General features: G+C 39.4%; 1 protein-coding gene and 1 pseudogene across 4 annotated transcripts in view; both read left to right on the forward strand.

Annotated features, from left to right (window-relative positions):
- The window catches only part of USP32 (ubiquitin specific peptidase 32), a 174,487-nt gene that overhangs the window by 134,588 nt on the left and 13,435 nt on the right, over positions 1-26,464 (forward strand). For all 4 annotated transcript variants that reach the window (XM_066262748.1, XM_066262749.1, XM_066262750.1 and 1 more), the window contains 10 exons: positions 675-813; positions 1,074-1,179; positions 3,332-3,505; positions 3,980-4,154; positions 4,574-4,725; positions 5,943-6,054; positions 7,719-7,930; positions 11,523-11,707; positions 22,265-22,351; positions 23,265-23,385. In XM_066262748.1, coding sequence (XP_066118845.1) covers positions 675-813; positions 1,074-1,179; positions 3,332-3,505; positions 3,980-4,154; positions 4,574-4,725; positions 5,943-6,054; positions 7,719-7,930; positions 11,523-11,707; positions 22,265-22,351; positions 23,265-23,385 — 1,463 coding nt within the window. The remainder of the gene's footprint in view (positions 1-674; positions 814-1,073; positions 1,180-3,331; positions 3,506-3,979; positions 4,155-4,573; positions 4,726-5,942; positions 6,055-7,718; positions 7,931-11,522; positions 11,708-22,264; positions 22,352-23,264; positions 23,386-26,464) is intronic.
- On the forward strand, positions 15,583-21,022 carry LOC136324768 (cyclin-A2 pseudogene; annotated as a pseudogene).

The following is a 26,464-nucleotide window of genomic DNA, read 5'->3' on the forward strand; positions in this document are numbered from 1 at the left end:
TCTGTCTGACTGTCTCTCCCCATTTCCAGCTTCAGAAAAATACAAAAAAAAATAGAAATGCAGATATTTGTACAACAGAATCTGTTATAGCATTATTCACAAAAGCCAAAATGTGGAAACAACAGTGTCCATTAATAAATGAATGGAACTTGACCAGGTGGTGGCGCAATGGATAGAGAGTCGACTGGGATGCAGAGGACCCAGGTTCAAAACCTCGAGGTCACCAGCTTGAGCACAGGGTCACTGACTTGAGCGTGGGGTCATAGACATGATCCCATGGTCACTGGCTTGAATCCCAATGTCACTGGCTTAAGCTCAAGGTTGCTGGCTTGAAAAGAGGTTGCTTACTCTGCTGTAGCCCCCCCACCCCTTGTCAAGGCACATATGAGAAAGCAGTCAATGAACAACTAAGATGCTCCAATGAAGAATTGATGCTTCTCATCTCTCTCCCTTCCTGTCTGTGTGCCCCTATCTGTCCCTCTCTCTGTCTCTGTCAAAAAATAAATAAATAAATAAATGGATACACAAAAAGTGCCATATACATACACAGAATATTATTTAGCCATAAGAAGGAATGAAGGTCTTAACAAAAAAAGAAGTTATAAAAATATTGCATCAAATATAAGAAACTGTTTAGCCCATGACATCTTACTACAGCATATTGTTTGTTTCAGTTCCCACAGAAAAGGGAGCCACAGGTCTGAGTAACCTGGGAAACACATGCTTCATGAACTCAAGCATCCAGTGTGTTAGTAACACACAGCCACTGACACAGTATTTTATCTCAGGGAGACATCTTTATGAACTCAACAGGTAATCTTTCTTGAGTCATTGGCCTCTTTTTATAACTTTGATAGGAACTCATTATCACCTAAATTTCCTTTTTCTTTATCATGGGAGAGAAAAAGCTTACCTTATGTGTTCTATTTAGTATTAAATAAGGGCAAGAGCATAATTTCCTTGTTTTAAAAAGATTTTTGTTGTTAGAAAACTGATGCTAGGCATTTTTTTGTGCTCATATGATTGTTATTTACGAGAACCCTTGGCAACAAATTTTTCTCTCAAATTTTTAGGACAAATCCTATTGGTATGAAGGGGCATATGGCTAAATGTTATGGGGATTTAGTACAGGAACTTTGGAGTGGAACTCAGAAGAATGTCGCCCCATTAAAGCTTCGGGTAAGCAGTTAAAATAATATTAAAGTATTAAGTCCTAAGTAGTTGAATAAGCAGTTATTTTCTCTACATGGTTTTTATGTTTAGTTTAATGTTTTTGGATGCTTCATTAGGTATAAACTCAATGTCAAATACTTTTACTTGTTTAAATATATGCAAAATATAGCTATGGATGTAGTGAATGGGTGGGAAAGATCAAAGGCACAGTCTATATTTGTTATGTCATTTATTTTACTAAGTGGTCAAATCTCTTCTGTATATAGTAAATCTTGCTCTGTTAACCATCATTATTAACAATAGTCTAACTACATGGTAAGCCTCTGATTTTAATTAATGATACTGAATATATTTTTAACATTCCTATAAGTTTTGTCTTTAGAATTTTTTTAAGTAGCAGAAAAAAATGTAATTAATGAATAAAATTTTATATTATTATCACTTGTAGTGAATTTTAGTGAAGTTAGGGTTATTTTTATCTTTAAAAACAAGGCAAAGGCTGACCTGTGGTGGCGCAGTGGATGAAGTGTCGACCTGGAAATGCTGAGGTCGCTGGTTCGAAACCCTGGGCTTGCCTGGTCAAGGCACATATGAGAGTTGATGCTTCCAGCTCCTCCCCCCTTCTCTCTCTCTCTGTCTCTCTCCCCTCTCTCTTTCTCTCTGTCTCTTTCTCTCTCCTCTCTAAAAATGAATTAAAAAACAAAAAAAAAACAAGGCAAAATTGCCTGACCAGGCGGTGGCGCAGTGGATAGAGCGTTGGACTGGGATGTGGAGGATCCAGGTTCGAGACTTCGAGGTCGCCAGCTTGAGCACGGGCTCATCTGGTTTGAGCAAAAAGCTCACCAGCTTGGACCCAAGGTCACTGGCTCAAGCAAGGGGTTACTCAGTCTGCTGAAGGCCCGCAGTCAAGGCACATATGAGAAAGCAATCAATGAACAACTAAGGTGTCCAACGAAATACTGATGATTGATGCTTCTCATCCCTTTCCGTTCCTGTCTGTCCCTATCTATCCCTCTCTCTGACTCTCTCTGTCCCTGTAAAATAATTAATTAATTAATTAAAAAAAAAACAAGGCAAAATGTTTTAGGTTAGAAATTAATATTTATCATAGCTAAAAATTTGACTACCACTTACCAAGCACTATTCTCATTACTTTATGTGTATTAACTCATTTAATCTTCTGTGTGGCCCTATAATATAAAGTAATATTATTCTCCCCATTTTATCACTGAGAAACTAAGGCTAAGAACAGTTAGCCGAAGGTTGCAAGTTAGTTAATAAGTCCTCACAGTTAAACATGAGGCTGTTCTGCCTCTAATAATAAAAATTAGGATATAACAAGACAAGAAAGATTACCTGTAAAAGAAACCCTAAGATTGCCACTTGAGCCCAGGGTTGCTGATTTGAGTGTGGGATCATGGACATGACCCCATAGTCGCTGGCTTGAGCCCAGAGGTTGCTGGCTTGAAACCCACAGTCACTGGCTTGAGCCCAAGGTTGTTGGCTTGGCTGGTACTCTCTAATCAAGACACATATGAGAAGCAGTTAATGAACAGTTAAGGTGCTGCAACTATGAGTCGATGCTTCTCATCTCTCATCCTTCCTGTCTTTCTCACTTAAGAAAAGAAAGAGAGAAAGAAAGAAGGAAAACATTTTAATGTGAGAAAATGCTATTTTAATATTTCTTTGTTACCTGTCTTAAGTAACACATAAGTACCTAAAGAACTGTTTGCTTTTACGATGCTGAATTAGGATACAGTATTGGCAAAAATACTTTTTTTTTCCTATTAGAGATTAAGATTAGAAATTTTTCATGATTATTCCAAGTATATTTGAGGAAATAGAGACAAACTAAATACCACACTATGTACCTTCTTATAATGCTTCTGATTGAATTATGGGGCATGTCTATTCGAATGGGTTTTTTTTTTTAAGATTTTATTTATTGATGAGAGAGAGAAAGCGGGGTGGAGGGAAGCAGGAAGCATCAACTGATTATTGCTTCTCATATATGTCTTGACAGGGCAGGCCTGGGGTCTCGAACCGACAACCTCAGCCTTCTATGTCAGTGTTTTATCTACTGCACCACCACAGATAAGGCTCATTCCCAATTTTATGGAGTGACAAATAATGAGTTTGATTTCTCTTTTATTTCTAGTGGACCATAGCAAAATATGCTCCCAGGTTTAATGGGTTCCAGCAACAAGACTCGCAAGAACTTCTGGCTTTTCTCTTGGATGGACTCCATGAAGATCTCAACCGAGTACACGAAAAGCCATATGTGGAACTGAAGGACAGTGATGGCCGACCAGACTGGGAAGTAGCTGCAGAGGTTTGTCAGGTTTGAGTTTCTAATGTAAGCAATAGATTAATGTGTGTTGCACAGCTTAAATTCTGTGATCAGAATTTTACTGTGAAAGTATAGGAATTTATTTCTCTGCTTAATTTTTGTGAGGTAATGCCAAAACAAAGCATCTTTACTGAAAACAGAAAAATGTTACCTTTTCCATTGTATACTTCTGGGAGAGGATGTAGGAATATTTAAGTAGAACATCAAGAGTCTCCATAATTGCTAAAGTAATGTATATAGTGACCAATAGGTATATTTTGCCTGCTTTTAATGGACAAAGAACTTTATTATCAGTTACCATGGTGAGAACAAAGAAAAAGTTTTATATTTTAAATAAATGTTAAGGATTATATTCTTGATATTTAAGCCTCATTTATTTGATTTCTTTGAATTTTGTAGAAATACTATTATTTTGAATTTTGAAAAAAATATTATTTTCATTTTTTTCCTTGATAGGCCTGGGACAACCATCTGAGAAGGAATAGATCAATTGTTGTAGATTTGTTTCATGGACAGTTAAGGTCCCAAGTCAAATGCAAGACATGTGGTCATATAAGTGTCCGATTTGACCCATTCAATTTTTTATCTTTGCCACTACCAATGGATAGTTATATGCACTTAGAAATAACAGGTAGGTCACAAAACTCTGAAAAATTATTGAACTCCATTGTATTTCAATTTATTCAAACAGCCTGAATATGTAGGTATGATCATTTGTTTATAACATGTTCTCACAAAATTGGTAGTCAGCATGTTGTAATCTAGCAATCTTCATTTCAGACATAATCTGAGATTTGAAAGACTTAGAACGTGGGTCATTTTTGTCCCTATTGATTACTCTGTTAGTTTAAAACATGCAGAAAACTCTCTTTAAAATCTTGCAAAGCCACTCACACTTCTATATCAGATGAACATTTTAAAAAATGTTTCCATCTGTTGTATTTACATAAAAAATAAAACTTCTAGATTGGAATGTTTGCTATTTCCAAGTTTAAAGCTTTCAGTGAAATCTACATTTTTACTGATAAAAGATCTTTTTATCTTGACTAGTTATTAAGTTGGACGGTACTACCCCTGTGCGTTACGGACTAAGACTGAATATGGATGAAAAGTACACGGGTTTAAAAAAACAGCTGAGTGATCTCTGTGGACTTAAATCAGAACAAATCCTTCTTGCAGAAGTACATGGTTCCAACATAAAGGTAATATTAACTATTCTTTCTAGGAAGCCCTTGATTCCATCCTTCAAAGAGTACTTTTCTTAGTTAATTATGATATTAAATGACCAAGGGAGATATTAAAATGCAACAACAGCTGAACAAAAAAAAATTGTCAAGTTTTCCATCCCAGAAACTTAAAAGGGTTATCTGCCAGAATAAAGGAGTAATAAAGATGGTGGTATTTTTTTTTTCTTAAGTGAGAGAGGGCGAGAGAGACAGACAGGAAGTTAGAGAGATGAGAAGCATCAATTCATAGTTACGGTGCCTTATTTGTTCATTGATTGCTTTCTCATATGTGCCTTAACTGGGGGACTCCAGCTGAGCCTGTGACCCCTTGCTCAATCCAGCAACCTTGGGCTTCAAGCCAGTGACATTTGGGCTCAAGCCAGCAACCATGGGGTCATGTCTATGATCCCACACTGAAGCCAGCAATACCACGCTCAAGCTGGTGAGCCCGTGCTTAAATCAGCAACCTTGGGGTTTTGAACCTGAGTCTTCAGATAGAGCTGATGCTCTATCCACTGGTATTTTTAAAGAAGGGAATTACGTAAGCCCAGGACTACCTGTATGGAGTGACCTAGGTATGGTCACTGTAGTATAGATCTCCCCCAGTGACTGCTGCCACTGTACACTTAGCAGCTCTTTGTGTTACCATGGTCACTAGAATTATTCCTAGGTTAATGTATTTTATGTATTTATGAATATGTGTACCTGGCCTTTCCACACACTGGGAGTCTAGAGAATAAAGACAAAGTGACACAAATCACATCTTCCTGCATACCAGCTGGAGAAACAAGCACTTTAGTAAATAGCCAACCCTAAATTGAACTCCTGCTATTGGTATTATTTATATTCATCTTTGGGTTTCTGAACAAACTCCCTTAGCTTATTGACATTTTGTTCATATGTAATTGCAAAGATGAGCTCTCTGAAGATTTTGGTTTTAGATGCCTGGAGTAAAGGACAAAACTTAAACCAATTATACACAATGTGCTTGCTTTCTACGAAAAGGTAACAATTTTGTTAGTGAAGTTAATTTATCAAACTTTCATCTTTTAGTTATTTGAGAAATGTTACTCATTCATCTTGTTTGTTTAGTGATGAAAGTATCTAAGATATTGCTTCAAGTATATCACAGAGTTCATTTTCCATTTTTATCTGAAACATATTCTCTTCTCATCTTTTGTCTTTTTCTATAGAATTTCCCGCAGGACAACCAAAAAGTACGACTCTCTGTGAATGGATTTCTGTGTGCATTTGAAGTTCCAATCCCTGGATCTCCAATTTCAGCTTCTAGTCCAACACAGACAGGTATGATAGAACTAGGGCTTCTTTTCATGATTTTAGCTTTAAATATTGGTCTAAAGCCCATTATACTTTTCATATTTGTTTGGGCTAAAGATATTAGAGCAAAAGAATTTTAGATGCTAAAGGAAACCTTTGTGATGATTTGGCTCAAATTCTTCATTTGGTAAATGAGGAACCTAAAATTCAGAGAACCTAAATAACAAAGCTAAATAGTTTTGAGTTAATGTACCACTGGAATTCAGCTCTCTTTTTACTCTTTTTATCTAATACTAACATGGGAACAGATGGTGTGAGAACAATATACTATCAGAAAACATGACAGTAAATATGACTAAAAAGGAATTTAATATCTCATGATTCAATAAAGTTATCTAATGAGTCCTTTGGCCATTGATATGGGTTTTTTTTTATACTGCTGATAATTAGATTCATTCCTCAATTATAAAGGGCTTCGGAGAAAATGAGACTCCTTTATTGGCACTGAATAGATAGGACTGATGGGTTGGTGGGTGTTTTAATATTGCTTTTCTGTTTAGGTCTTCACTGACCAATAGAATTCTGCAGTGATAGAAATTTTCTATAATACTTTTTTCTTTTTTAAAAAAATATTATTGATTTAGAGAAACAAAGATAGAACTAAAGAGAGAGAGATTGAGAGAAGCATTCATTTGTTATTACAGTTAGTTGTGTATTCAGTGGTTGCTTCCTGTGTGTGCCCTGACTGGAATCGAACCCACAACTGTGGTGTTTCAGGAAGACACTCTGAGCTAACAGGCCAGGGCCTGAAATTTTCTGTAATCTTTCCCATCCAATACAGTATCCACTAGTCACATAGACTGTTGAGCACTTGAAATGTAGCTAATGAGACTAAGAAAGTGTATTTTATTTTAATTTAAAAAGCAACATCTTTCATCAGTGGTAGCAAATATACCACTCTGGCAGGGGTTGTTAATGGGGAAGCCTATGCATGTGTGGGGGCAAAGGGTATGTGGGAAATTTTCTGTACCTTCTTTATTTTGTGAATTTAAAACTTCTCTAAAAAATAGCCTGACCTGTGGTGGTGCAGTGGATAAAGCATCGACCTGGAATGCTGAGGTCACCAGTTCGAAACCCCGGACTTGCCTGGTCAAGGCACATATGAGAATTGATGCTTCCTGTTCCTCCCCTGTTCTATCTTCCCCCCCCCCACCTCTCTATTTCTCTAATAAAAATGAATAAAAAAATATCTGAAAAGAAAAAACGTCTATAAAGAATAAATTTTAAGTGAAATAATAAAAATGGAAAAACAGTATCTGATTAGAAACAACTATATTGGACAGCACATTTTTAAAGAAATGGAGAAATGAATTTTTAGAGGAGAGAAAAAATAAAACAAATGGTTGAACTGCTTGCATGTCACAACATGGTTCTGATAAAAGTTTCCTGCAAAAGGTCTACTTATACTTTCCAGAGTTATTCTTGCTTTGTCATTTAGTCTTAAATGGGAGTTATAGAAGTAAAATCTGAAAGCAAAATCTTCTAATCTAAAATTATTATTGAACTATAACTTCTCCTTGTTTTTTATTAAAAGAGATATGCTATCAGTGATCTGGGTCCTCACAGTAAGAAAAGAGCAAAGAGAGAAGTACCACAAGCTTATGATGCTGTACTTATCTTTGAATTTCTAGATTTCTCCTCTTCCCCATCTACAAATGGAATGTCAACCCTAACCACCAATGGGGACCTACCCCGACCATTATTCATCCCCAATGGAATGCCAAACACTGTTGTGCCATGTGGAACTGAGAAGAGCTTCACAAATGGAATGGTGAATGGTCATATGCCATCTCTTCCTGACAATCCCTTTACAGGTTACATCATTGCAGTTCACCGAAAAATGGTTAGTTTAATGTTAGGCAAGTTACTGCTGGTCTTGCCAGTGTCATTTGTGAAATTTCTGCCTTTGCAACATCTTCACTATATTATGCACTTTCAATGTGTTATGTGTGCTATTTATTGTAAGTGATCATAGCCTGTGTATGAAATGACATTTCTCACTCATATATATCTGAATACTTTTTTTATTTATAAGTTTGTGTCTCTCACATGTACATATTCTCTGCCATGTAAATGTGAATGCCTTTGGAGAAGGTTTTGTATATTTGTTTGCTTGAGGTAGGGTAGGGCACCAGAAATGTTATTGGGTAAGACAAGTTATTTCCTAGAACTGTTGTGACAAATTACCACGAATTTGATGGCTTAAACAACAGAAATTTATTCTTTCACAGTTCTGGAGGCCAGAAGTCTGAAATCAAGGACTGTGCTCCCTTCAGAGGCTTGCCTCTTCCAAATTCCTTTAGGAGGAAGGAAGAATTGGTGAGGGGAGGAAGCAAGAGAGAGGCTTTTGGAGTGCTGGTTGTATTTTGCTTGTTAACCTGACTGGTGATGACCTAGCTATTTGCTTTGTGCTAATTCTTTGAAATGTACTTCCTTGTCCCCTTTGAATTAGTAACTCTTGACTAAAGTTAGTTTCTAATCATGTGGATGATGTTCTATGGACCATGTTTTGGACAGGATTGTATGAGTGAACAGCCTAGAGAATGACAACATACATATGTGACTTGAAATTTTCTTTAAGCATAGCTCCTACTGTTCCCATCAGCTAAAATAATGGACGATTTATGCATTTCCACATGGCTTTTTTTACTGAGCACTGTCAGATCATATATTAAGAACTCTGATGTACCTTTAAAAATATTTTTTAGAAAACAACTCTCTTTAATTATTGTGTATATGTTGTACAAAGTGCATGGTAATTTATCTAAAGCATTATGTACAGGTTTTTGTAATTATTGGATCATAAAGCCACAGTGTCAGCTTTAAATTTTCAACTTTTAACCAGTCCCCTATTTCCAGTTTCCTTGATGATCTAGCCAACTGCTTTGGGAATACCTAAAATTGATTTTACCATCTCTCTGTCCCAAGTCAGCTCATTTTTTCCTGTTATTTCTGTGAAAGGCAGCACCATTCATTCTTCCAGGCTAAAGGCTAAAGGCTAGAAATATGCATAGCCCATTTCCTTCTAGATACTATGTTCAATATATTGCTACGCCCTTTAATTCCTTCTTTCAAACTACTACTTGAATTTATCATTTCTTCATTTTTTGTGTGTGTGACAGAGACATACAGAGAGAGACAGAGATAGGGACAGACAGAGAAGAAGGGAGAGAGATGAGAAGCATCAGTTCTTCGTTGCCATACCTTAGTTGTTCATTGATTGCTTTCTCATATGTGCCTTGACCAGGCGGCTACAGCAGAGTGAGTGACCCTTTGCTCAAGCCATTGATTTTGGACTCAAGCCAGCGACCATAGGATTATTTCTATGATCCCTTGCTCAAGCCAGCAACCCTGTGCTCAAACTAATGAGCCCATGTTGAAGCTGGATGAGCCAGCACTCAGGCCTGCAACCTCAGGGTTTCAAACCTGGATCCTCTGTATCCCAATCCAATGCTCCATCCACTGTGCCACCCCCTGGTCATGACATTTCTTCATTTTTATTGCCATCTTTCAGGCTTTTCTTCTTTTCCTTTTTTTTCTTTTTTAATTTTGCAAGAGAGAGACAAGAAGGGAGAGAGATGAGAAGCATCAACTTGTAGTTGTGTTACTTTAGTTGTTCATTGATTGCTTCTAATAAATGCCTTGATTAGGGGGCTCTAGTCAAGCCAGTAACCACTTGCTCAAGTCATCAACCTTTGGGCTCAAGCCAGTGACCCTAGGATCATGTTGATGATCCCACACTCAAGCTGGTGAGATTGCACTCAAGCTGGATGAACCTGCCCTCAAGCCAGCGGCCTCAGGGTTTGGAACCTGGGATCTCAGCATCCCGTGTTGATGCTCTATTCATTGTGCCACCACTGATCAAACAGTTTATTTCCTTTCCTTAATAATTTTTTAAATTTTCCAGTTGTAGTTGGCATACAATGTTACATTAGTTTCAGGGATACAACATAGTAACTAGACATTAATATTACTTACAAAGTGATCACCCAATAAGTCTGTTACCCATCTGATATCATAAATAGTTATTACAATATGCCACCTTCTTTTAATCACTTTTGATCTCTTGGTTGAACTATCTTGAAAATAGCTTATTTTTCTTTACTCTTTTCTGCAAGGTAGAAAAGAGGAAGAATACAGCAAGGCAATGTAGGCGAGAAAATTCAGAGTAAAGGAAGAATTAGAAAAACAGTGTATTAACACAACTAAAGGACAAGTCAGCTTCAGATAAGAGGGAATTAGGAAGGGAGAGAGGAATGGAGGGAGGAAAGAAATACATGGAGAAGAGTAGAGGAGAGAGATTATTGTTTAAATTTAATTAAAATTTTTAATAAAAATATAAATAAAATAAAACTTAGTAAAGTAAGTTAGCTCCTGAGAGTTGGAGTGGAGTAAAGTAGAAGTTTGAGGAGAGAACATTTAATCCAAGTTTATAGATTAAAAAAAAAAACTGTTCTGAATGCTGTCCACATTTCTATGGGTTTTATAACATACCAACACATGAAATGGGATCTTAGAATCATGTATTTAAGTAAGCTTAATTGAACAACAGCAAAATAAAATGCTTGAGAATCTGAAATAAAAGTGCCTTTTCACTTAGAAACTAGTTACTTAGTGAGTTTTTAAGTTGTTAATTTAGCTTCTCTACTAGATAAAGACCAGCTTAAAGGATTAAATGTCTCATTGAATATAAGATGTCATTGATTCTTAGTGTCCCATTATTTTATGTACAGCTGAAAAAGAAATTAAAACCCTGCCAATTAAACTAGCACATCTTGTTGTTTTAAAAAACAACGAATTAAATGTCCAAGTGCTTAGCAGATTTTTGAATAATCCTGAACTCCCAACAACCTATTGTTCCACATTTTTGTCTTATTAAAGCAACCATTTCCAAGCTAATTCCATGCAAGAATTTTTGAAAATCATCTTAATATACTTAAAGGTATAATTTAAAATTTTACCTTTTAAATTGTTACAAAATTAAATGACTGGTTTCATAAGTCTCCAGAAGTTTGGGAAATGCTGCTATAACAACAGTTGTTAACATTATTTTTTGAAAATTACATTTTGAAGGAGTTTTGGTTTATTGGCATACTTTCTAGAGAAAGGGTTTTAATTGTTTAAAAGCCTTGAGCTACAAAACTATTACTATATTTTACATATGAATCAGTGTGTGAAATGTTTATCAGAGAAAATGAGTTTGAAAATAGTAAATGCTGAAAAATCCAAGTTTGATAGACAGTAACTCTGAAATTGGCAGTACCTCAACCTTCCAGTGATTCCATTGTAACAGTTCTCTTCATGTTAATAAAGAGTGGTAGTGACTGATTTGAAAATGGTAGAGTGATGTGTGTTATTGGCAGCCATAGAAGAACAAAAGGGAAGAATCAGAGACCTATCTTCTCAGTTCTCTCTTCTCTTGTTTGTACCTATAGATGAGGACAGAACTCTATTTCCTGTCATCTCAGAAGAATCGCCCCAGCCTCTTTGGAATGCCACTGATTGTTCCATGTACTGTGCATACCCGGAAGAAAGACCTGTATGATGCAGTTTGGATTCAAGTATCTCGATTAGCCAGCCCACTCCCACCTCAGGAAGCTAGTAACCATGCTCAGGATTGGTGAGTTCAGGGGATCGGCCTAGACCTATGGTTTCCAAACTCCAGAAGAATTTATATGAATTCTTTGTGATTTATAGGACCCATTTCATGTAAGTTTAATCACTCTTTGAAGAACCATATATAGGAGCATATAATTCAACCTTTTGAGTAGGCAAGACTATACACCTTCCTTTCATCATCTTCTAGTATCTAGTAAGCCTTTCATTTGCTAATCCGTCCTGCTCATACTTTAAATCAGGGGTTCCCAAACTTTTTACACAGGGGGCCAGTTCACTGTCCCTCAGACTGTTGGAGGGCCAGACTATAAAAAAAAAAACTATGAACAAATCCCTTTGCACACTGCACATATCTTATTTTAAAGTTAAAAAAAAACGGGAACAAATACAATATTTAAAATAAAGAACAAGTAAATTTAAATCAACAAACTGGCCAGTATTTCAATGGGAACTATGGGCCTGCTTTTGGCTAATGAGCTGGTCAATGTCCGGTTCCGTATTTGTCGCTGCTAGCCCTAACAAGTGATATGACGCGCTTCCAGAGCCATGAGGCATGCGTCCCGCGTCACCAGAAGTAGTACTGTACGTGAGCGACGCCGCGCTTTGCGGTGGTCTCACTGACCACCAATGAAAGAGGTGCCCCTTCTGGAATGCGGCGGGGGCCGGATAAATGGCCTCAGGGGGCCGCATGTGGCCCACGGCCGTAGTTTGGGAACCCCTGCTTTAAATGCTTCAGGTAATATCCTTGACTTCTGTTACTGTGAAAGTAGAGAGTAATTCACCAGGAAATTTCTATCATCTCAACCCTCTGAAATTCAGAATGGGAACAATTGTGTGCATATATCTACATTAACTCTGAAGAAAATCTCATGCCATAACAACTAATTCAGTTGGATTGTTTCCACACAATGTCATTTTAATGTGGAATATTTTTTTTTATAAATCTAGTTAAACATTTTTTGTTTTCTTTCCATTCCTCTTAACACTGTTCTGTTGGATTGCTAAATGTATTTACTTCTATGAATCAAAATTGGGATTGTGATACCTTGTTTATATCTCAGTTGAATAGCAGATCATTATTTTGGCTATCATGGAACAAATGAGAGTTCTGCTTCTGTGTGAACTGTGTAACTGATTAAAGAAGTTATGTTAGCTAGTAGGTTATTTGTTATGATATGGAATCTTTTGATGATGAGATAAGATATAAGGTAAATAAATCTTAAAGGAAAAAGTCAAATAATAGATAAGCAATTTAGTTCATGACTATTTTAGTAAAAATAATAGTGCAAGATTAAATTGGCAGTGGAACTCTGAAGACTTTCTAGGGCTTGCTAATGAATTGGATATAGAATATGAGGGAAAGAGGAGTCTAACCAATTGTTTGTGAATGGTGGTACCATTTAATGAAATGAGGAAGACTGGAAAAGCAGGTTTTGGCTAGAGAAAATCAAATTAAATTCAAGATGTATGTTATATTTTCAACTGGGAAATAGACTTTATTGTCCTTTGCTGGAAATACAAATACAAATATCATCAATAAATAGTTGGTATTTAAAGCCCTGAGACCAGATTATACCATTTAGATCAGTGGTAGTCAACCTGGTCCCTACCACCCACTAGTAGGCGTTCCAGCTTTCATGGTGGGCAGTAGCGGAGCAACCAAAGGATAAATAAAAAGATAGATTTAGGCCCTGGCCAGTTGGCTCAGTGGTAGAGCATCGGCCTGGCGTGCGGGAGTCCTGGGTTCGATTCCTGGCCAGGGCACACAGGGGAAGCACCCATTTGCTTCTCCACCCCCCCCCCTTCCTCTCTGTCTCTCTCTTCCCCTCCCGCAGCCAAGGCTCCATTGGAGCAAAGTTGGCCCGGGCTCTGAGGATGGCTCTGTGGCCTCTGCCTCAGGCGCTAGAATGGCTCTGGTTGCAGCAGAGTGATGCCCTAGATGGGCAGAGCATTGCCCCCTGGTGGGCGTGCTGGGTGGATCCCGGTCGGGCGCATGCAGGAGTCTGTCTGACTGCCTCCCCATTTCCAACTTCAGAAAAATACAAAAAAAAAAAAAAGAAAGAAAGAAAGAAAAAGATAGATTTAACTATAGTAAGTTGTTTTATAAAGATTTATTCTGCCAAACTTAGCGAAAATCTGACATAAAGTACTTGGTAAGTAATTATTATTATATGCTTTAACTTGCTGTAACTCTGCTTTATAAATTTTATAAAGTAAAGTTACTTCCCTACTTTATAAATCACCATTACTGTGGAACCAGTGGGTGGTTAGAAAATTTTACTAACAGAGATACAAAAGTGGGCGATAGGTATAAAAAGGTTGACTACCTCTGGTTTAGATAGTAAAAGTTAGAGAAGATGCCCAAAATCTAATTCCTAATGCATTTCAACATTGAGAGGTGGAAAAGAGGAGGAAGAGGTAACAAAGGAAATTGAGGAGCAGCCAGTGCTGTAAGAGGAAGAACTGATCAGTTTCAAATGCTACAGAGGTTCTGAGTAAGAGGAGGCCTGTAGCCTGACCTGTGGTGGCGCAGTGGATAAAGCGTCGACCTGGAAATGCTGAGGTCGCCGGTTCGAACCCTGGGCTTGCCTGGTCAAGGCACATATGGGAGTTGATGCTTCTAGCTCCTACCCCCTTCTCTCTCTCTGTCTCTCCCTCTCCTCTCTAAAATGAATAAATAAATAAAAAAAAAGAGGCCTGTAAACTGACCACTGGGTTCAATAAAATGCCAGTCCTTAGTGACCTTTGTAAAAGCTGCTTCTAATGGAGCGATGGAGATGAAGGCATGGAGGTGGGAGTAAATTAAAGAGAAAATGGTTGTACAGATATTTAAAAGATAATAAGAGACAAATAATAATAATGAGTATATCTTTTAAAAGGCAAAAGATTTATACGATATGAAGAGAAACAAGAGTATAATGAGTATATCTTTTAGAAATAACACATTGAAATATTAATGGATGGAAATGTTTAAAATGCCTCTGATTTCCTTCAAAAAAATCTAGTAGGTCATAATAGCCAAGAAGTAGAAATAACCCAAACGTCCATTAATAAAACAAAATGTAGTATATACATACAATTATTCAGCCATAAAAAGGAATGAACTGCTGATATATACTCAAAATAGATGAACCCAGGCTTCAGTTAGAGCAGAAAGGTCAAGAAAATGTTCAGAAAACAGGTGCTGGGTGCACACTTCTCTGCCCGAGTGCTGCCTGGTCAGTTTGTCCCTTTATTTCTCCTTTGATTTCTCATTTATTATTGACCTAACTTGACAGCATGAGCTATCAATAATCATTCACTTAACTAGTTATATAGGAAAATGGGACCTTTCATGACAGACATGACACTTTGTCCTTACAGTCCTTATCAGGGCTTTATTACTTTCAGCAGCCATCTAGTAGCCACTGCCAATTGCCAAATGAGCCATAAAGTATACTCTTACATTATAGTCCTTGCATTGCTTCCTATTGAGGCAAGGATGAATAAATTTTTTTGTTAAGTTGTAGAGCAGTTAAAAGTCATTATTCTACACATGTTATATAGTTTTCAACTTGAAGTAGTTAAGGGAAAAGGGATACCTAGCATGTACCACATCAGCGGTTCTGATTAAAGAAAGCTTCTAAAATACTTGAACTGTATGAACAGCCATTGCTCCGGTGGGTTGCTCGCTTGGTCTTGGTGGCGTCCCTTGCCCTTCAGGCCCAGGGGTGCTTGTGTGTAAAAGACGGCTTCCTCAGGGTTCTCAGCAATCCTGGGTGGGCGGGTGGGCTGGCCCAGGCTGTGGCCAGTTGGTGAGAATAAGTGCATGCTGCTTGGCACTGCAGGCTTATCCCACTGTGTTCTCCAGAGCAGTGATGCCGGGTTGCTCTGTGGCCTCTCGCACTGCTAACATTACAGCAGATGGCATTCCAAGAGGCACAGCAGAACATCAATCCCAAGAAGGCGTCACCCGCCCAGCAGCCCTGGACTTGAGCCAGACCGGTGGTACTGAAGGCTGGGAACCAACAAGGTCTAGCGGCGCCACCAAGTCCCAAGATGCAACGCATTGTATCTCTTAAGGATTTTCCTATAAATGATGAGCGTGTCGTCATTTCTTTCTGGAAAGCAAACAGTAAACAGCCTGTATTCACTGGTCGTGTAGATGAAGCAGAAGAAGAGACAGAGAAGAGACCAGGTGAATCTAAAAAACAGAATGTGAAGCCTGATCAGGCGGTGGCACAGTGGATAGAGCGTTGGACTGGGATAGAGCCGAGAACCCAGGTTTGAGACCCCGAGGTCGCCAGCTTGAGCGCGGGCTCATCTGGTTTGAGCAAAAGCTCACCAGCTTGGACCCAAGGTCACTGGCTCAAGCAAGGGGTTACTAGGTCTGCTGAAGGCCCATGGTCAAGGCACATATGAGAAAGCAATCAATGAACAACTAAGGTGTTGCAATGTGCAACGAAAAACTAATGATTGATGCTTTTCATCTCTCCATTCCTGTCTGTCTGTCCCTGTCTATCCCTCTCTCTGACTCTCTCTCCGTCTCTGTAAAAAAACAAAGGAAAAAAAAAAAGTGAAGATGTCCTGACATTTAATTCAACTATTACTTTACCTGAACCAAGGAAACTACTGCTACTTCTTAATTAGCTAGTGGATGGTAGTTTGGAGTCACCACACACTATTGACATGTCAGTTGTATTAAAAGATAAAGCCAGTGAGTATTAGTGAAGTCGTAGACTACCATGAGGACATTCACACATCCCTTAGGGCAGTGGTCCCCAACCTTTTTGGACCACGGACCGATTTAATGTCAGAAAATATTTTCACGAAGCGGCCTTTAGGGTGGGACAGATAAATGCACAAAATAAAATTATGCAACTGGTGTAAAAACTGTGGTATTTTTTTTTAATTTTTTTAAGATTTTATTTATTCATTTTAGGGAAGGGGGGAAGAGAGAGAGAGAGAGAAGGGGGAAACAAGGGGGAGGAGCAGGAAGCATCAAGTCCCATATGTGCCTTGACTGGGCAAGCCCAGGGTTTCTAACCAGCAACTTCAACATTCCAGGTTGACGCTTTATCCACTGCGCCACCACAAGTCAGGCCTAAAAACTGTGGTATTTTTAAATATAATTGTCGGCCCTGGCTGGTTGGTTCAGTGGTGGAGCGTCGGCCTGGTGTGCAGAGGTCCTGGGTTCGATTCCTGGCCGGGACACACAGGAGAAGCACCCGTCTGCTTCTCCACCCCTCCCCCTTTCCTTCCTCTCTGTCTCTCTCTTCCCCTCCCACAGCCGAGGCTCCATTGGAGCAAAGATGGCCCGGGTGCTGGGGATGGCTCCTTGGCCTCTGCCCCAGGCGCTAGAGTGGCTCTGGTCGCAACAGAGCGACGCCCCCTGGTGGGCAGAGCATCGCCCCCTGGTGGGCGTGCCGGGTGGATCCCGGTCAGGCGCATGCGGGAGTCTGTCTGTCTCTCCCCGTTTCCAGCTTCAGAAAGATACAAAAATAATAATAATAATAAATAAATATAATTGTTGAACTTACGATATTTATTGGGCTAAGTTAAAGGAGGAATGAGCATGTCCTCATTATTCAGGCTGTATTTAAATTTGTTATTCTGACATCAATATGTAATATGATAGGTTCAGGATCACTACTAATCATGAACCTACGACAATAAAAATAAACATGAATCCACTGTGTACTCATATGGAACTTTATTAGAAGTATCCTTTTTTTTTTTTTTTTTTTTTTTTTTTGATTTCTGTCTTGTTTTTTTTTGTTTGTTTGGGTTTTTTTGTATTTTTCTGAAGCTGGAAACGGGGAGAGACAGTCAGACAGACTCCCGCATGCACCCGACTAGGATCCACCCGGCACACCCACCAGGGGCGCTGCTCTGCCGCGACCAGAGCCACTCTAGCGCCTGGGGCAGAGGCCAAGGAGCCATCCCCAGCGCCTGGGAAGAGAGAGACAGAGAGGAAGGAGGGGGGGTGGAGAAGCAAATGGGCACTTCTCCTGTGTGCCCTGGCCGGGAATCGAACCCGGGTCCCCCGCATGCCAGGCCGACGCTTTACCGCTGAGCCAACCGGCCAAGGCCAGAAGTGTCCTCTTAACATCACACCAACCACATAACATGAGTAACTTCCTCTCTGCCTCCAAACACTTTCTAGTCGCTATGGTAACGTTTAAACATGCCTTAAAAATAAGATACAACACAAAAACAAACATAAAGTGCATGAAAAATACAACTCACCATTATAAATATTGTAAGTTAAGGGTTATTTGTTATAATGTTTATATAGAACGAGAGATCTCTCAACTGTCATAACGCTAAATCAGTGGGAGCCCTGAGCTTGTTTCTCTGTAACGAGACGGTCCCATCTAGGGGTAATGGGAGACAATGACACCCGAAGTGTGTTGCCTATGTCCAGTCTATACCGTAATTTTGTTTTGTTTGCTGTCACTGCAGAAAATCCCGCTTCACACAAATAGGATGTCAGAAATGGCAACAGGGATTTTAGTGCTTTTGTGGCGATCTCGGGGTAGTCTGCTATGACTTTAATCCAGAACACCGGCAGAGTTGTAGTCTTGAACATATTTTTAAGGCCGCCGTCATTTGTGATCTCCAGTAGTTGATCCTCTTCTTGCATAGACACTCTGAATTCACCTGGTTTGTTGACAAATGGATCCCGGATTCATTCCTTGGCAATTCGTGAGTCTTTTGTGGTTGGGAAGTAGCGTTCAAACTCTTTTAAAAGCAAATACAGGTGATCGTGCACCAGCTGGGACAATGAAGGCTTGGGCTCAGTCTCTTCCAAAATTCCTGCAAATGTTTGAAACATGTCAATTATACCCCTGTTCACGCGTCGTCCCCACAAATTCAGTTTGGCTTTAAATGCAGCTACTTTATCTGCCAATTTGAAGACAGTTGTCATTTTTCCCCTGAAGTGACCGAATGAGTTCATTGAGGAGGTTAAATATGTCACACAAGTAAGCGAGTTTTGCAACCCATTCCTCGTCACTGAACTGTGCAGCTAGCGGTGATTTTTTTTCTGAGAGAAACCTCTGCAGCAGCTCTCATAATTCAAACACTCGGGCCAGGGACCTCCCTCGGGATAACCATCTTATTTCTGTGTATAAGAGAAGGTGTCTGTGCTCCGCGTTCATTTCCTCACCAAGCTGCTCAAACAGGCGGAGTGAAGGACGTGTGCTTTGATGTGGTTAATAACTTTAACAACATCATTCAGTTCTCTGTTAAATTCCGGTGGTATATTTCTGCTAGCCAGCATTTCCCTGTGAATGACACAATGCGTAGACTCCCATTCAGGTGCAACCTCCTTAATCTGAGTAGTTAAACCAGACATCCTTCCAGTCATGGCAGCAGCTCCATCTGTGCATATGCAGACACAAAAAGACCATTTCAGTTTTGGTTGGCAATGATAGTGCACATAACATATCCTCATGCATATCCTCTTGATAAAGATAACGCACGTAAACAAGTAGCATTGCCTTGTCAGTATCTATAGATTCGTCAACCTGGAGAGCATACCATGGTGATTTATTAATCCTTTCCAGCAATTGTGATTCTATGTCATCTGCTGTTTCCTCAATGTGCCATGTGATGGTGGTAGCCGAAAGAGGCATCTGTGCTATCTTTTCTTTTTTTTTTTTTTCTTTTTTTTTTCTCTTTTATTCATTTTAGAGAGGAGAGGGAGAGACAGAGAGAGAGAGAGGAGAGACAGAGAGAGCGAAGGGGGGAGGAGCTGGAAGCATCAACTCCCATATGTGCCTTGACCAGGCAAGCCCAGGGTTTCGAACCAGCGACCTCAGCATTTCCAGGTCGACGCTTTATCCACTGCGCCACCACAGGTCAGGCCTGTGCTATCTTTTTAATCGCAGCCTCTCCTAGAAGTTCATAACAAATGTCTTTAGTGGCTGGAAGGATCAATTTTTCACCAATGCTGAATGGCTTCTTAGCCTTAGCAATACGATTAGCCACCAAGTATGATGCTCTCAGTGCACTCGCATTTATTGATGTAGTGGCCACCAGTAATTGTTTCTGTCCTTCTTGTTCGTGCTTTTTTCTTTCGAAATACTCAGAAGGCTTATCTTTTAAAGTAGGGTGTTTGGTCTCCAAGTGGTGAAACAGTTTTGAAGGCTTCGTTGCCTCATTACTTAGCCGGTCGCCACATATTATTGCAGAGTGGCCTTGGTGCGCGAGAATCACCAGTTGCAATAAATCCATACTTCAAGCAGGACTTCTGGTATTGTCTGTTAAATGAAGCCTTCTTTTTCTTCAAGGTCGTAGGTTCTTCTTCTGTCTCCTCACTGGCCCTTTTCCACTTCGCAAAAAAACTTTCGATGGAATTTTGTTTTTCACTCATTTTGCTAGTTTATGTGTTAATTTTAGCAGCAACGTATCACGTGACCAAGACAAGCATCAAGAGTGAGTCTTAGATAGATGTAACAAAGGGAATCTGGTCATTTTTTAAAAATAAAACATCGTTCAGACTTAAATATAAATAAAACGGAAATAATGTAAGTTATTTATTCTTTCTCTGCGGACCAGTACCAAATGACCCACAGACCAGTACCGGTCCCCGGCCCGGCGGTTGGGGACCACTGCCTTAGGGAAATGGAGATTAAATGTAAGCCTGAAGTGGGTTACATGAAGAAGCAGCCAGATATCACCAACAGTATAAGGGCTATCTTCATGGATTGCTTAGTTGAAGAAGAACATAAACTATAGAATGAGACCCTGCACTTGGCTGTGAACTATATTACTGGGTTCCTTTCACCCATGTCTGTGTTGAGAGGAAAAACTTCAGCTTGTGGGCACTGCTGTTATGCTGTTAGTATCAAAGTTTGAAGAAATATACCCCCTAATTTGTATACATTACAGATAAACCTATATACCAAGAAACAAGTTCTAAGAAGGGAGCACCTTGTTCTGAAAGTCCTTGCTTTTGACTTGGCTGCACCAACAGTAAATCAGTTTTTCACCGAGTACTTTCTGCACCAGCATCCTGCAAACTGAAAAGTTGAAAGTTTAGCAGTGTTTTGGGGAGAGTTAAGTTTGATAGATGCTGACTTATACCTTAAATATTTGCCATCAGTTATTGCCATATCAGCCTTTCATCTCTAGCTAGGGACAAAGCTGGCCAAAATCCTGGGTACAAAAGACTGGATAGATCCTGGAAAGTCTGAAGGCTTGTCAGCTGGATCTTCACCAAACCTATCTCAGAGCAACACAATATGCACAATAGTCAATCAAAGAAAAGTACAAGAATTCCAAGTATAAAGATTTTTTTCTCTTCATCCCACCAGAGACACTACACATGTGACAGTGAAAGACTGCCTTTGTTTTCTAAGATTTAAATCACTCATCATATATGGTGTACAGCAGGGGTCCCTAAACATTTTCCACAGGGGGCCAGTTCACTGTCCCTCAGACCATTGGAGGGCCGCCACGTACAGTGCTCCTCTCACTGACCACCAGTGAAAGAGGTGCCCCTTCCGTAAGTGCGGGGGTGGGGGATAAATGGCCTCGGGGCCGCATGCAGCCTGTGGGCCGCAGTTTGGGGATGCCTGGTGTACAGTTTTTATCTTAGTTTTTAATTTTACAATCATTTCTGAATACAAGTTATGGGCAAGTACAAGTAATGGGTCTCTATTATTTTTTAAATGGTGGTTTTCATTTGTATACCTTTTGTACATGTAACTGTCTTAGATACGTGGCTAATTTTAGGGGTTTTTTTGTTTTTTTTAAAGTATTAATTATGTATTAAAGTATTAATAATGCCAGCTGTCAGGCTAATAAGAATTAATAAATTGATTTGGAAAACTTGGTGTGTAAGTAAAAAAAATGAAAATAAAGCTTCTAGCCTGACCAGGCGGTGGCACACTGGATAGAGCGTTGGCTTGAGACGCTGAGGACCCAGGTTCGAAACCCTGAGTTGCTGGCTTGAGCCCAGAGGTCACTGGCTTGGCTGGAGCCCCCCCCCCCCAGTCAAGGGACATATGAGAAAGCAATCAGTAAACAACTAAGATGCTACAACGAAAGAATCAATGCTTCTCATCTCTCTCCCTTCATGTCTGACTGTCCTGTCTGTCCTTCACTCTCTTTTCTCGCTTTCGCTAAAAAAAAAAAAACAAAAAAAAAAACACCACAACTGTACTAAATACACAGTTAGTCAGCCTTCTGTAGTGTGTCAATATTCTTGTCATGTAAAGATCTAATTATTTTAGTTTAATGTGAATTAAATCTTCTAATAAGGTTAAGGCTGAAAGATAATTAATGTTTGATTAGCTTACCTTGTACAGTTTGCATGGACCATGTGGACTCTCCCAGACATCTGGCAGTCCAGTATGTCTACACTTCTGTAAGCAAGGATACAGCATAGGAGCCCACGGTGTGGTTGGTATAGGGCTGAGCTGATAAGGATGAGCAACATAGAGCTGTAAATGTGAGCATACTGCTATGACAGATGCCCCTTCTTCCTAGGGTTACTTCACAGGATGATGAAAGAATTGAAATCTCAAATCACAAATGTTTCTTATACTCTTTGGTTTATGTTCTGTTTCAGTGATGACAGTATGGGCTATCAATATCCATTCACTCTACGAGTTGTGCAGAAAGATGGGAACTCCTGTGCTTGGTGCCCATGGTATAGGTAAAGTGACCTTCTGCAAAAGAAAAATTTTAGTGGGATTGCAGCTCCAGATATTAATACCTTTTTCATAAGATATCCAGGTTTTAGACATAATAATGAATAATGAGAAGCTAGAAAGAAACCTGAGAATTGCTCATTGATTTCTTTCTTGTGAGATCTTAAGTTTTACTCTTGAGGTATAGCTGGCTTTGTAAACTCTATTATCAAATTCATAGTTTATAACCAACATTTATCATTATATGCCTTCTTTTTCTTAAATATAAATTAATTTAGCAATTCTGAGCCCAGTTGAACATAGTCTACTTACTAGACTTGCTGGAAGTCTGTTTCAGTTTTTAGAAGGGTTAGGAAGATTGATTGGTCAGTGTTACTCCTGGTTGGAAAATGCCTAAATACTGAAGTCAGCCTTCAGAAAACTGTAATAGACTTAGCAAACTAACTTTAAAATAGGCATTGGAACTGTGGCTTTGTCATGGTCCTTCTCCCACCCCGTAAGTTTTTATATACATTTATTTAACATGCCATTTTACAAACAAGGAAATAGGTGTGATTATACCATGTTAATTGTCCTCAGAGCATTAAGTAACTGAATTTAGTATTTCTTTAAAGGTGTGTTATTTCAAATATAAAATTCTCATATTATTTCTTTGGTACAAAGCTCATATGTTTATATGAATTAACAAATGGTTATCAAGTGCTTTGAAAAACCAAAGACTGAGAAGTGATAAGCATGATTCCCTGAAATACTAACAATTATTAATACATATTCATGCATTTATCAGTCTGAAGTAAGAAGGCTATGACAGATTGTGCAGCCCAAGAAGGAATGTAGAAAAAGGAGAATGTTTCTGATAAAGAAAATTTTGATTCCTCCATAATTACTCCTTTCTCAATATATCTTTTTCCCCCTTAGATTTTGCAGAGGGTGTAAAATTGATTGTGGAGAAGACGGAGCTTTCATTGGAAATGCCTATATTGCTGTGGATTGGGACCCAACGGCCCTTCACCTCCGCTATCAAACGTCACAGGAAAGGGTAAGCGTACAGGGTCTCCATAGAGGGTGGTTTTTAGATGTAAATTTTTTTTTCAATTTAACTATATCATGCCATTTCTGTTGTAGACAATTTAAGTACAACCAGAAAAACATACATTGACATTCTTTGTAGCATTAATATAGTGACTTGATTACATGAATGTTTTTGTTTTCCCACTTCTAGAGATAATTGTATTGCTGTTTAAAGTTCAAAAATACTACTAATAAGTAAATCCTGTAACAAAACCCTAGGTGTAATTAAGAAGTTCTATTCTGCCTGACCAGGCGGTGGCGCAGTGGATAGAGTGTCAGACTGGGATGCGGAAGACCCAGGTTCGAGACCCCAAGGTCACCAGCTTGAGCGCGGGCTCATCTGGTTGAGCAAAGCCCTCCAAGGTCGCTGGCTTGAGCAAGGGTTTACTCAGTCTGCTGAAGGCACATATGAGAAAGCAATCAATGAACAACTAAGGTGTTGCAACGAGAAACTGATGATTGATGCTTCTCATCTCTCTCTGTTCCTGTCTGTCTGTTCGTCTGTTCCTGTCTAACCCTCTCTCTGTCTCTGTAAAAAAAAAAAAAAAAAAAGGAAGTTCTATTCTCTGGCTATGACATATACCAATCAGTAAATATCTCACTGCCTATTTATTGATTATTATTGAAACAGCAGCATTTGGTAACCACAGTTAGTCAAATGCATTCCCAGTTTATAACTGCTACCATTAATGGGTATAATGAGTAAAAACTTAGAGAATGTTTCAGAACTGGACAACTAAGAGTACATCTCAATGGCTGTTCACACTTGGCATTCCTCTATTGCCACTCTCTGGCCAGAGCAATTTTTTCTTTTTTTTCTTTTTTTCTTTTTCTTTTTTTTAAGGAGAACAAGGGAAGGAGAGAGAGAGAGAGAGAGAGGGAGAGAGGGAAAGCATCAACTCATTGTTCCACTTCGTTGTGCCATTGACTGCTTCTCATATGTGCCCTCACCGGGGCTTGAACTGGCAACCTTGGGGGTTGAGCTGTCACACTTGGGATCCAGCCGACACACTTGAGATCAAGCCAGTGACCTTGGTGCTTCTGGGATGACGCTTTATCCACTTAGCCACAAGCCAGGGACAGAGCAATTTTTAAATTTTGAAAATGTTACTTAAAAAAATAATATTTACTCCATACGTAAAAATATTTGCCAAATGCTATTTGAGGGGTAGATTGGCTAGGTAGCTTGTGGACAGAAATAAGAATAATATAATAGAGAATAAAAAAGCAGTGACTCAAAGGAATTTTTTAGTCACATGAAAAATTATAGTGGCTTTTGCATTTATGAAGCTCTTGATGGAATTTCCTTTACTGTTTCTTACAGTGTTTTCTTTAGATAGCTTAGTAATGATCGTTGACTTTTCTGTCTTATTGTGCTATTAAGGAGTGGGGAAACTACCAATTCTAGACCTAGTTCCCTAGTTCCCTGTTGGATCTCTCACTATGCACCCACACACCCCAGAGCTCCTGGCAGTTCTCACTAGCCAAGGAGGAGTTTAATTTGTAGATACTTGCAAAATAAAGACCATTGGACTAAAGGAAGTTGAAGAGAAGTTGATCTAGTAGGTTGTGTTCACTGTAGCAAGGTAATTCAGTAACTTCAGCCAAGCTTCATTTGAATAGGGGAAATTTTAGCAATTGATAAAAAGATTTATTTATTTATGACAGAGACAAAGAGAGGGACAAATAGGGGCAGACAGACAGGAACGGAGAGAGATGAGAAGCATCAGTTCTTCATTGCGGCACCTTAGTCTCCTTAGTTATTTATTCATTGATTGCTTTCTCATATGTGCCTTGACAATGGGGCTACAGCAGACTGAGTCAATCATTGCTCAAGCCAATGACTTTGGGCTCAAACTAGCAACCTTGGGCTTCAAGCCAGCGACCATGGGGTCATGTCTATGATACCACACTCAAACCAGCAACTCTGTGCTCAGGCTGATGAGCCTGTGCTCAAGCCGGCGACCTCAGGGTTTCAAACCTAGGTCCTCTGAATCCCAGTCCGATGCTCTATCCATTGCATCACTGCCTGATCAGGCAGATTTCTCTTTTAATTGAGAGGAAGGAAGACAGACAGACTCCTACATGCGCCCCAACCAGGATCCACCTGGCAAGTCACCTAAGAGTGATGCTCTGCCCATCTAGGCAGTTGCTCCATTGATCAGCAGCCAAGCTATTTTTAGTGCCTGAGTCAAGCCATGGAGCCAGAGCCAACTTGCTCAAACCACTGAGCCATGGCTGCAGGAGGAGAAGAGAAAGAGAGAGGGAGAGAAGGGAAGAGGGAGAGGTGGAGAAGCAGATGGTCCCTTTCCCTGTGTGCCCTGACTAAAGATTGAACCCAGGACATCCGTATGCTGGGCTGAAGCTCTACCACTGAGCCAACTGGCCAGAGCTGATAAAAAAATTCTTAAATCTTTGTCAGCACAAAATCTGACAGGACATTTTAACAAAACATTCCTGTCAAAGATGAAAAATTATTTGGCTTTATGCCTGACTAGTGGCAGCACAGTGGATAGAGCATCAGGTGGGAACACTGAGGTCACTGGTTCTAAACTCAAGGTCACCAGCTTGAGTGCAGGTCACTGGCTTGAGTGCAGGTTGCGGCTTGAGCCCAAAGTTGCTGATCCAATTCCCGGTCAAGACATTTATAAGAAGCAATCAACACACAACTAAAGTGAAACGAGTTGGTGCTTTTCTCTCTTCTCTCCCTTCCTGTCTTTCTCTCTATCAAAAAAAAAAAAGAAAGAAATTATTTGGCTCTGGAGATGTCCTGCTTATAGGAAGAAAGGCCTATGTGACCTGTTAAATCTCATCTTATTTTTACTTTCAGTAATGCTCTTAGGATACCATAGAAACCAATTTATAATTGAGACATTTTGCCTTGCTGGAGAGTTGGGCCACATGACTAATTTCTTCCTACGTAATATGTCTTCCTACTTGTGGTTTCTGCATCTGCTTGCAGAGTCACGTAGACAAAAGAAATACACTGTTTTAAAGTTGAGATTATGCCCATATGTTTAATACTTTTTATTCTAGTGATTTCCCTT

The sequence above is a fragment of the Saccopteryx bilineata genome, chromosome 2 (genome assembly GCF_036850765.1).
Source record: "Saccopteryx bilineata isolate mSacBil1 chromosome 2, mSacBil1_pri_phased_curated, whole genome shotgun sequence".
Taxonomy (NCBI): Eukaryota; Metazoa; Chordata; class Mammalia; order Chiroptera; family Emballonuridae; genus Saccopteryx; species Saccopteryx bilineata.